Source organism: Carassius gibelio, chromosome A17 (assembly GCF_023724105.1).
Source record: "Carassius gibelio isolate Cgi1373 ecotype wild population from Czech Republic chromosome A17, carGib1.2-hapl.c, whole genome shotgun sequence".
Classification (NCBI taxonomy): domain Eukaryota; kingdom Metazoa; phylum Chordata; class Actinopteri; order Cypriniformes; family Cyprinidae; genus Carassius; species Carassius gibelio.
The window spans coordinates 7,112,665-7,125,512 of NC_068387.1; the positions used below are offsets into that span (position 1 = coordinate 7,112,665).

Sequence of the window (12,848 nt, forward strand, 5' to 3'; positions counted from 1 at the left end):
AAGACAAGATTTGTAGAACTATGGAAGAAATGTAATCCTTTGCTCCAGGGAGAGCTGTCACTCAGAAGTGTTTTTTTTTTTTTTTTTTATCTGCCAGGCCAATCAGAAAACGGCCTCATCACTCTTGAAATACTTCAATATGTCTCCATATCCGCCTGGCCAGTTGCGATACTTGCATGGCAGGACTACGATAATCCAAATCCTAGAATGACCTAGAAAGTCCTTACTCTGGAGAGAAAGAAAAAAAAAAGAAAAATTAAATATAAAAAAGTATTTTATTTTTTTTCCGAAATTGTCTAAAAATGTCTGTATTTGCTTCCATCACTTTATTTTATTCATCAGTGCTACACACACAGGTTGATATAGTATAAAGCCCATTTGAAATAGTGTGTGGGCTGTATTGCCACTTTTATTGATAGAAAGAGTGAAGAACTGAAATGAAATAATTGGGGTTCCATTAGGAAATTATGAAAGTCAGACACAAACTTGTGTTCCTAACATCAGAACCAAGGCTCAATGTGTTAAGGCTGTGATAGGGCACAGCTCCATTTTGTGTTAGTATTATAATCTCATATATACCCCGAAGGTCTGAATGAATTCAGATGAAGCTGGAAGTCAGAGCTATTTCCTGCCCACTGTCAGTTTCTCTTAAGTTGGATGTCAGATGAGAACTTTTATATGTGTGATTTGTAGTCTAGATAGCAGTACTTATTGGAGAGCTGCAGGGAGAACGATAAATCAAACATGTGCAAACTTGTAAAATTCTCTTGACATAATAATAGGCAAGAATATATGGAAATTGCAGATACATCTGTAAACTTGAAAACTTAGCCACACTAAAAAAAAAAAAAAAATTGAAGACACCTGGTGCCACACTCTAATCAGATAATTAACTAAAAACAACTGTAAAGGCCTTTAAATGGCCTCTCAGTCTAGTTATGTAGGCTACACAATCATGGGGAAGACTACTGACTTGACTGTTGTCCAAAAGATGATCATTGACATCTTGCACAAGGAGGGCAAGACACAAAAGGTCATTGCAAAAGAGGCTGGCTGCTCACAGAGCTCTGTGTCCAAGCACATTAATAGAGAGGCGAAGGGACTGAAAAGATGTGAAAAAAAAGTGTACAAGCAATAGGGATAACCGCACCCTGGAGAGGATTGTGAAACAAAACCCATTCAAAAATGTGGGGAAGATTCACAAAGAGTGGACTGCAGCTGGAGTCAGTGCTTCAAGAACCACTACACTCAGATGTGTGCAAGACATGGGTTTCGGCTGTTGCATTCCTTGTGTCAAGCCACTCTTGAACAACAGACTGCGTCAGAAGCATCTAAAGACAAAAAGTACTGGACTGCTGCTGAGGTGTCCAAAGTTATGTTCTCTAATGAATGTAAATTTAGCATTTCCTTTGGAAATCAGGGTCCCAGAGTCTGGAAGAAGAGAGGAGAGGCACACACTCCAATTTCCTTGAGGTCCAGTGTAAAGTTTCCAAGGTCAATGATGGTTTGGGGTGCCATGTCTTCTACTGGTGTTGGTCGACTAAGTTTTCTGAGGTCCAAGGTCAACACAGCCATATACCAGGAAGTTTAAGAGCACTTCATGCTTCCTGCTTCTGACCAACTTTACGAAGACAGATTTCATTTTCCAACAGGACTTGGTACCTGCACACAGTGCCAAAGCTACCAGTACCTGGTTTAAGGACAATGGTATCCCTGTTCTTAATTGACCAGCAAACTCGCCTGACCTTAACCCCATAGAAAATGTATGGGGTATTGTGAAGAGGAAGATGTGATATGCCAGACCCAACAATGCAGAAGAGCTGAAGGCCACTATCAGAGCAACCTGGGCTCTCACAACACCTGAGCAGTGCCACAGACTGATCAACTCCATGACACACCGCATTGCTGCAGTAATTCAGGCAAAAGGAGCCCCAACTAAGTATTAAGTGTGGTACATGCTCATGCTTTTCACGTTCATACTTTTCAATTGGCCAAGATTTCTTAAAATCCTTTCGTTGTATTTGGTTTTAATTATATATATATATATATATATATATATATATATATATATATATATATATATATATATATATATATATATAAACCTTAAACACATTTCCTTGAACTAAGTTTTATGGTTGCAAATCAGACCAATTCTCACTGGAAGCACAGTTGGCACATTCCGGCCACCCTTTTGGTATTGCTATGCAGTCCCTCCTTGGGGGCCTGGGCCCCTGGGATTCTGCTTTCTCTGCAGTGCATCCCTAACTGAAGAATGGGACTGGGCCACCTGTCTGCACCATGGTTCCCGCCTGGCACTTTGAGTGTCATCAAATCTCAGAAAACAACTATTCTGTCTTCTACCAATATCCCATGGTTGAGGTCGATTAAAGTGGGGAGTCTGTGGAAGCTGACAGCCTTGATATGACTGTCTAGTTATTCTAGAGCGACCAAATGTGCACTGCATTGACTCTCTTGTACCACGCGCTTGTTCTGCTTTATCAAACATTGCTTGAGAATCCGGGTGAAACACTTGACCTGGAGTAACTGGCATGTGAGTCAGTTATTTTCTGTTAGTGTCAGAAAGGGGGGTTTGTACCAATCAGATCTGCCTACCAGAATGTATTGCAGATGACATAGAGGCACCGATGTCCCTAGTAAGCTGTGCATGTGTAGCAAGGGCTGCATCCACTAAACCTAAAACTACCCAATCCTCCTGACTTATAATTTTTCTCAGAGCAGCCATAATTATTGCTAGAGCATTACCAGAACAGGCTGCATGTGTGGCCGCATTAGAAGTCTGACTCACCAAATTATCATTCTTCTCACATTCTTTCTTGGGACTCCAGGGGTCATCAGTCACCCGGTCTGGACCTAGAGGTGTTAATGCTGCCATTTCACGATCTACTGCTGGCATACCACTAATACTGGTTTCTGTAGCATACTTTATATTGACAAAGCACCTTAGGGTTGTGCTAATATCACAAAAAAGCTACTTACCAATCTGTACACTTCCAAAAGAGCCAAAATATAATCTGTGAGCAAATATCAACTCATAATTCAGAATATAAACAACAACCACTTACCTAAATGTAGAGAAAAATGTAAAATGAAAATTCTCAGATTTTTTTTTATAGTGAACAAACCACTCAGGGTCACTGTGACGACCCCGAGTCTCCTCCCCCTGATTCCATTGGTGCTGACCATGGGAGTTCCTGATTGGTTTTCTCATTGTTAATTGATAATTAGTTAGAGTATATAAGAGTGCTGTGCGTTATTTGGAGGAGGCACTCTCTGGGGAAGTACTCCTTCGGAGTGTCTATTTTGTATGTTTTTCCTTACACATGTAGCGTTAATTTTGTTATAGTTGTTTGTATGTTTCTTTGTTTTATCTTATCCCTAGACTTCTGTTATTATTATTTGTGGCATATGTTTAAATCAATAAACAAATTGTTGATGGAACGTTTTGCATGATCCCTCTTTCATGTTGCGATTTAAAACGAGCAGGTCGTAACATGAAATTGGGGGCTCGTCCAGGATTGCTGCATGTGTGAGTAAATGCATAAGGTTTTCTGTGTGTTCACCTTTTGTAAATGAGTAGACTTCAGGTATTTAGAGTGTTCTCAGCTGGGTTTGCAATCCTTCCATCGAGACACTGTGTTTTTTGTTTTTGTTTGTTATTTTGCCTTTCTTATTTTTGAAGGTTATTCTGGGCGGAGGTTTTAAATCTCTGTCGGGGGTACGCTTCAGACTTTTGGTTTAAAAGCCAATTGTTCTTGAGTTCAGCGTTTAAATGCCGCCCCGAGTCCAGTACACCTTTGAAGATTAGATAGGTTTAGTTAGTTTCGTTTAGAGTTAGGAACTGGAGTCTCTCATTTTCATTAAGGGTGACACTTTGTTGTTTTCTGTATCTGTGCTTGTGATGCCTGCTGAAGTATGAAGATAATTTGAGGAATGACTTGTGGTAAGTTATTTATCTCATATCTAAGCAGGGTTTGCACCTGGAGCGTGTATGTGTGACAATCCCGGGCGAAGTGGCTGATGGGATTTGTATTATTACTGCTCTAGTTTAGCGGCATCTCACGTGTTTTTGTATTGCTATTTTGCTGTTGTGTTTCTATGCTGCATATCCTAAAGCAGAAATGTCGTCTGTAATCGAGGATTTCTTCAAACTTCCTTCTGAAATCTTACTGGAGAGATGTACGAAGGAAGAGCTGTTGCAGATTGCAGAGCGTTTTGGAGCAGAGGTAACGAGTAATGAAGCTTAAAGAAGCTTAAAGAAACGCTGATGAGAACTGTGAGAAACGCACTTTCTGAGCAGTGTGTTTTTTAAGGTGAGAGCTCAAGCTATTCATTCTGAAGAGTCTTTAACCTCTCCTTCTTACGCTGCCGATCAAAATGTGAAGTTTAGTGACCTGTTGTTGCAAGAGAAACAGTTATGTGTTGATACAGAAAAAACGTTGTGCTGAACGCGATGCTTGTGCGCTGAAAGAAAAACAGTTAGAAAATAATTTTGAGATAAAAAAATAGAGTTGCAGCGTAATTTAGAGTTGCAACAGACACTGGAGTTACGCAAATTGGAGTTACAATCTGAAAGGGAGGACTTGAGTTAGAGCTGAATGCCCAAACAGTTGGAACTCCACTTCATGTGTCATCTGTTGAATCTAGGTTGGCTGCACCTGTTTTTGATGTTTATAAAAACATTAGACTAGTGCTGCCATTTTTTGAGATGTAGAGAAGTATTTCCAACATTTTGAACGTGTTGCAGAGTCTGAGATGGCCAAAAGAGTTTTGGACCTTATTGCTGCAATGTGTTTTAATAGGGAGGGCACAGGAAGTTTATTCAGCGTTGACTATGGAGCAAAGTGGTGATTATGAAATTAAGTCTGCTATTTTGCATGCTTATGAGCTGGAACCTGAAGCATACTGCCAGAAATTTAGAAGTCATTTTAAGGCTGAGAAGTGCACATATCTTGAGTTTGCTAAAGAGAAAGAGAACTTGTTTTACCGTTGGTGTACCTCAGTAAAAATAACCACCAAGGACGAGCTTAGAGAGCTAATTATTTTAGAGGAGTTCAAAAGCTGTGTTCCAAATGCTGTTGCTATGTATCTTAATGAGCATAAAGTGAGTAAAATGTCAGAAGATGCTCTCATGGCAGATGAATTTGTTCTTACTCATCAGCTTTCTGTTAGTCACTTAAATGATCTGAGCAGATCTAAGTTGAGTGTTACTGTTAAAAATAAAAACATGGTTGCACGCCAGAAGGCTGTGTCAAACTTTGCTGATAATATCTCAGTCACACGTACGAAAGGTGAGCTGGTTTGCTTTTATTGTAAAAAGCCAGGACATAACATTTCTGATTGTATTGCTCTTAAAAAGAAAGAGAAAAGGGTTAAACATGTTGGTTTAATTTCTACATCAAATGTGAAGCATATTCCTGCTCGATTTAACCAGCAGATTGAACGGGTGGATGTTACTGAGATGGAGAGTTTTAAAAATAATGCTGATTTTGCACCATTTCTCACTGAAGGGACTGTGGCTTTGCCTAATTCTGATGAGACCGTGCCTGTACACATCCTTCGAGATACTGGGGCGGGGCAATCCTTTCTGATGGAAGGACTTTTGCCCTTGTCTGAACGTACTGCTACGGGAACAAAGGTGCTGGTGAGAGGACTTGAGATGGGCTTTACCGAAGTTCCTCTACACTGCATTCATCTTAATTCCAAACTCGTGTCAGGTGATGTGGTAGTTGGAGTTCATGCTATGATTCCTGTCCCTGGTGTAACTTTCAAACTGGGCAATTATTTAGCTGGGGGAAATGCCTGGGAAAAGTCAGACGGTGGTGTTCCACCTATAGGAGTCTCTGCTGTTGAGAAATTAGGTGGATCTTCTGATTGTCTCGATTTATATCCTGCATGTGCAATAACTCGGGCGATGGCTGAGAAAGGCGTGCCAGATGAAACTGAAAATATCTTTGTAATACATTTCTTGCTTCTGAAAATTTCTCTCAGCCAGAACCTAGTATTGCATGTACGGATGTGGAGGATATGATACCGGTTCATGAGTCACATGCTGTTGATGATCATAAGACAGATAAGTCTGATCTTATGTCAGAAAGTCCATTTATCTGTGATGAACATGTTAGCGTCTGTTCTTTATCTCCGCTTTATAGTGTAACTCGAGATGATCTTATCAAAGCACAGCAGGTGGAGATACTCTCCAAAAATTGTTCTCTTTAGCTCATGAAGTAGCAGACAAGACTTCATCTCCCTTCTATTTTCTCCAGGATGGATTGCTTTATAGGCAGCAACCTATGAGCTCTGATTTTTCACTCTATCCTGGGATCCAAATCGTGGTTCCCGTTAAGTTTTGTCAAGACCTCTTACAGCTTTCACATCAGGGCATAGCTGGTCATATGGGGATACGAAAGACCTATGATCGAGTTCTAAGGAAGTTTTATTGGCCTAGATGTAAGCGAGATGTGATTAACTATATACAGTCCTGCCATACTTGTCAAATGATGGGAAAGCCAAATCAAAAAGTTCCAGTTGCTCCTTTACAGCCTATTGCTGCAGTTACCACTCCTTTTTCCAGGATTCAAATTTTATGTCCCGAAACTTCTCTAAGGTAATGCGACAACTTGAAGTTAAACATAACATATGTTTATCACCCTCAAAGTTAAGGAAGTCTGGAAAGATTCCATCAGACTCTTCTTGCTTCTTGGATACCAAAAAAGATAGAATGAATTATGGCTTGTACGGCCCCTCATACTAGGCAGCATTGGAAATCAACTTCATAACAAATAAGCTAGTGGTTATCAAACCTGTCCTGCCCTGAATATTTTGTAAGTCTCCCTCAATTATCACACCTGATTAGGCTCATCAACTCATTAGTGGAGACTGCAAGACCTGAAGTGGGTGTGTCAGATATAGGGAGACATACAAAACGAGCAATTTGGGTGTACTTCATGGAGAGGTTTGAGAAACCCTGGGCTAGGCTTATACATTTTCGTCATAAGCAGGGTTGTCAAACTCAATTCCTGGAGGGCCACAGCCCAGAAGAGTATAGCTCTAACCTTCATGTTCTTCAGGCTTAATTGAAAACATGGTTTTTGTGTTGGAGCAGGGTTAGAACTAACCTCTGCAGAGCTGAGTTTTGACACCACTGGTCATAAGCAATATATGAACATAACGACTACCCTGGCTATTCTATAAAACCTCAACTGCCTGTAGTCTAGACACAGAGAGGCGTTTCGCTGTATACACTTACATAGTGTGTGGTATAGGCGTTTTGTCCACACGGATCCGGCGTTTTGGGAGAGTTAAACCAATACTTTTTTCAACTGGTTCCCAGAGTGGATAAACACCGCCTTTGTGTTTTCATGTGGACAGGGAATCCGTATATTTCTGAAACTATGACATTGTCAGCCCATGTCTCGCCGCTATGTCATGTAATAGCAACAAAAACATGAACAAACACTGAATGACTGTCTTTTTATTAACTGACATTAACACAGATTAATAAATATTTTTCCATGTTCGGTTGTATATCAAGTGCAAGGTTTATGCGAATAGTCAAAGTCTTCTTCTCTGTTTTTAGTCTATCTCTGTGGCAGAATTACAGTGTCACATGCTGGCCTGGCATGTATACTACATCGCTAATCTGTCGGTTTCGTCTGGACACAGATATTTCTTGAAACAAGAAAAAAAAAAAAGATTGGATAGGGAAAGCTCTGGCTTCGTGTGGTTTTTCAGGTGTGTTTGATCAGGGTTGAAGTAGTCTCAAATAGCCAGACCTTCAGACTGAAAGGGGCCAATGAAATGGCAAATAAGGCCATTTGACTGACATGTCAAACAGCCATAGTTTGTTTCATTCATAGTCACGTTTCAAGGTGTGGAAATGTCAACAGTAAAGGTGTGTAAAATTCTCTGACAAATTTTAAAGATTCTATGCCGCACACTTTAAATATTTCACATACTTTTGAAAATCCAGTGTTTAGCTGATCCTGATAAGCACTCACCATCACAGTGGTAAACATGACAGCTTTCTTTTGTGAGGGGTTTTTATTTTTTTATTCAATTCATTACATTTATATAGCGCTTTTCTTGGCACTCAAAGCGCTTGGTTTTGTGCCACGTTATCATTGTTTCCAGGCGGAATGTTAAAGAGCCATGTTAAGAGAATGTTCAGCCAATCCGATGACGACTTTGACACTTCTGAAGTGTTTCCACTTTTGTGTCCTATACACATCAGATGCTTACTCAACGGTCCGTGGGCATGACGTCTGAGGCTAAGACTAGGGTTGAAGTTGAATTCACAGGACTGTGGCTCACTAGGACTTAGCTTGCCTACCCCTGCACTAAACCAGTGGTTCTCAAACCTGTCCAGGAGTACCCCCTGCCCTGCACATCTTGTATGTCTACCTCATCTATCACACCTGATCCAACTCATCTGCTCATTAGTGGAGACTGCAAGTATACTGTTAAATATAGGGAGTGGGTGTGTCAAATATAGGGAGACATACAAAACATGCTGTACTGGGGGTACTTCATGGAGAGGTTTGAGAACCCCTGGACAAAACATTTACAAATAACACTAGAAAGGTTCAAATTTGGATTAAACATAGGCCTTGGCATTTGAAAATACGCAATGAACCAACACGGCCGCACTCCAACTCATCATATATTGACACTTGGTCAGGACACCTTGGCATCGCTTTTTGATGCTTTGAAGCACAGGGTCCTCCATTGTTTGAGGTTGTTTGTCTTAATTTAATGGTTTTCATACATTTTGTATTAAAAATAAAAAAAATATATATATTAATGTATACTCTCATTGGAGCAGCCCAACCCCTAGCATTTTTTTAAATATATAAATCATCACGGTAGTTGTATCTGCCTGTTATATATTGTGTCTTATTGACAAATGGTAGTTTTATGGGAAGGGTTTGTGTTACCTGCTCATAAATGTGTAAATAGTGTAATATAAATAAAACTGTTGTGAAAAAAAAAAAAAAAAAAAATGTATAAGCGTATAAGAAAGCGATTGCACGCTTTTGCGAGCTTCAGCAAATCCACGTGATCAAAGATCACACATCCCAGCTGAAACAACCCACCAATTGAAATAATAACCGGTGATATAAGATTTTGGGCATATTGCCCAAGTCATTCATCACACACTATCAAGTGGCGCGCCATGTAGGCTACACTTTTTGTATTTCGTTGGGGCACCACAAGGTGTCCCTGAGGCCTCAAAGCTTTCCCCTCTCCTACTCTGGCTCGATTGCTATTCCTGAGGTAAAACACACCCTCCTCATTACCCTATAGACAAAGAAATGTATTATTGATGCACACAATTGTCCTATTTAATACAGTGCTTTTGCACAATATGTATACTTATAAATAAAAGTGTCTTGACTAGATTTGACTATTGTTGTTAATTTTACAACAACATTTTTTTGACATGAACCAAGGGTAATGAATTTTGTGATAGTATTATAATTTGTTACTTGATAATAGCAATTGCATTAACTAAAGCTAACAAATACAACCTTATGGTAACCTTATGGAAATCTCTTTTATTCCTCATTTTGGTATCTTTGGAAATCTGAGTATAGTTTATAACACATAGATTAAAATTCTCCTGGAACTGAAGGAGAAGGAAAATAAAAAAATACAAATACAAAGAAAAAAAAATACAAATTAGTGTGGTTTTTCTATCCCATGGGCCTTGTCCCCATATTATGCAGCTTGCTCCAAATTTTAAACAATTCCATTTTAAACAAATCAGTCATGTCAACAATACGCAATGCTTACCCTTGGAAACAATGCTGGATGTTTAGACCGCCAACCCTAGTATGATAATGTATAATTATAATATTTCATTTAGGCAGGGAATGAGGGCATAATGTATAACTCTACACATTCCGAAGTGTCATCGGAAAGGGAAATAGCAGAGAGGATGGAATACATGGCATCCGCAGTGCTGCTGTGTCGAATCGATGTGTGGCAGAAAATGGTGTCAGATACAAATTGATGGGCAAATATTTAATGGAGCAAGTGAGTCATTCAACATCAGTGGCACTCTCTCATGCCAACGGAGAGAGATTAGGACGCTTTGTGAAGCTCTCAGATCTTATGAAGGTATCTATCTCATTGTGTCTAATGATGCTTTAAAGTCATCACACTGTGAGGATCAAAGTCCCATTCATCAAGAGAGAATATTCCCTGCACATATTATTTATTATTAATGTATGTTTAGGTTAAGCTGTTTATTACTGCTCCTTAATGCAATAATACATTATTGAAAGCTAAAACAAACTGGAATTGTAAATTGATATGTTTTAAACAACACAACAAACAACTGTAAAGCCCTATACACTCCTTCTAGGAAGTAAACCGCTTTTTCCTCGCACTGTTGCCAGGGTCTACAAGGGCAAATGTATGAGTCAGTGCCAAGTTGATTCGATCTGCCAAACGCTGAAGCAAATCCATTGATTCTTTCAAAGAATGAAAAAGGGAGACACCATAAGGCTCACAAATAAATGATCTTATCCTGTTTAATCCTAGAGGTTTGCATTGATGATTCCCATTCCTGTTCTTTTCCCAGCTGTTGCAATATCCTGTGCTGATCTCCTTCAAATCCCTCTAAAGAGCCCCTAAAGACGCCTCACGGTTTCGTGCACACTCAAGAGGTAGCTTTTCTTATCAAAGTCCAATTAGCTCTGGCTTAAAGGTCTTGTCATTCTTGTGTCATCACTGACCTGGCAATTGATTTAACGTCAGAATCTGTACTGAGAGCTGATTGCTATATAAAAACCATAAACTTTGCAAGCCAATTCATTTTCACAATTTACCAATTCCAATTAATTTTCATATGCATGTGGCTTTACATGTAGTCTGAACAAAACTAACAGCCACTAAAAAAACAACAACAAAGAAAAACAGTAAGTGGGTGGTTAACGCTTACATGAATTATTTCTTATTAAAATGGTTACTTCTCACATCTCAGGATAGAAAATGGCAGTTAATGAATAAAGAAAAGCTGCAATACTTACTTTCAAGGAAACATTCCATGCTCAGAGTGAAGTTATCCACAGCAAATGCAACTCCTGCACTAGAGGAAATATCAGCAATGAACTTCAGGTAGAACCTGAGCGTGTAACAGAGAGAAAAAAAAAAAGAGAGAAAATAAAGAGAGTGAGATTTTTTTTTTTTTTTCACACGCATTTACACACACACACACGTTTGTTTTTTCAAACCACAACATTTTTTTGTCTGTCCAACAAAAAAAAAGATTATAAGCAAATTGTAATCAATGGGTACCTACATGCAAACAGTACAATATACACAGTAAGTAAGCAAGTGAGTAATAAATAAATACTAATCCATGTGAACATATTATTTTTTGTCATTGATTTATGTAGAACTGATGTACACTACATGATTAAATAATACAACTTTATTTATTCATTTTTCTATAACTACAGTTGAACCCATCAAATTCCTAATGCTACATTATTTTGATTAAATCCATGGTATTTAAGACCGCCTGCTCTCTAATGAACTAATATTTCTCATAAAAATAAATGGGTCAGAATTTGCTCTTTGGGTCAAAGCACATTCAGCTAAACTGTGAAGTGTTAAAAAAAAAAAAATGGACTCACACAAGAAAAGGAAGGAGGCCAGGAATGCAATTTTAATCGCCCTCTGTGGATTGGAATTAGCATGGCTCCGGATAACAAGAGTGTAGGTTGGAGCTTGGGGAATTGTGGGGGTTTTGGGAGGGTTATATGAGATTCCAATCAAACATGTAGAGATGTAAAAGCCTTTTCCCTCTGCCCTCCTTACTCTTTTCAAGTCTAGAACAGTTGCTAATTGAAGTGAAAGTGTGGATGAATGGTGAGCCTCCTCATTTATTTATTTATTTATTTTTTTTGGATAGAGTGATAAGGTGAGCATGGGATGTGCAGTGCAGTGCCGGGACCATAGACAGGAATGTAGAACCAGTGGGATTCATTAAGGTTTCAGATTAAATATGTGGGTTTGTGTGAAACCAAATGTAAATGACTATTTTGCACAATGGTGAGTGAAAATTTCTTGTGCATGCATCTGAAACTTGAATTTGCATTCATTCTTAAGTGGAAACTTTCCTGCAATTGTTTACCTGATTATGCTTTTGTTAAATATAAAGTCCATATTCAGACCATGTTCAGCATAAATTTGATGGTTGTGACTAGACTTACAGATCCACCAAACCGAAGAGTGGTAGGGCAATGAGTTTCCACCCTTTTCCCATATTAGCTTCGCTTGTTGAGTTCCAGAGACTCCTCTGACCCTCAGGACCTGTGCTGTTCTCTATAATCCAGAGTGATAGCACTCCATTTGAAGATCCACACACCCAGAACTTGACCTATAGAAGAGATCACAAGAATAGATATAAACATTGATGCATGTGCAGTCAACTATTCTTTTCCAGTCTCAAAGTTGGCAGTCATTTCCTGAGTGATTACACACAATCTATTCTCAGCTTGAAATGGACAGCCCTTTTACTGATTGTTTGTTGCATATTGCACATAAAAGCCAAAACCTGGCCGAAAACCAGCAGTTATAATATGCAAAGGAAATTTGGTTTATTACAAAAAGTGCCTTATTCACAAACATTTTTGCCAAGAGCTTTTCCAGGCACTTTTTGAGTGGAACAATTAACATTTGTATACATTTGCTACTAAAAGCATTTTTGCAGTAATTCATCAAATTATTAAAACAGGCACATATCCAGATGCGCAGTGCAGTCAAGCAGGACTTAGGCCTTTAAGAGATCAGTTCAGGTGCATGGTTTGCAGAAG

The 12,848-nt window shown here is 39.0% G+C and overlaps 1 protein-coding gene across 1 annotated transcript in view; it reads right to left on the minus strand.

Annotated features, from left to right (window-relative positions):
- LOC127933196 (ALK tyrosine kinase receptor-like) overlaps nucleotides 1–12,765 on the minus strand; it is a 52,621-nt gene extending 39,856 nt beyond the window's left edge. Inside the window, exons 1-2 of the mRNA XM_052529996.1 lie at nucleotides 12,246–12,765; nucleotides 11,058–11,152 (exon numbers count right to left, since the gene is read on the minus strand). Coding sequence (XP_052385956.1) covers nucleotides 11,058–11,152; nucleotides 12,246–12,298 — 148 coding nt within the window. The 5' untranslated portion in view covers nucleotides 12,299–12,765. The remainder of the gene's footprint in view (nucleotides 1–11,057; nucleotides 11,153–12,245) is intronic.
- Between the last annotated feature and the right edge of the window lie 83 nt (nucleotides 12,766–12,848).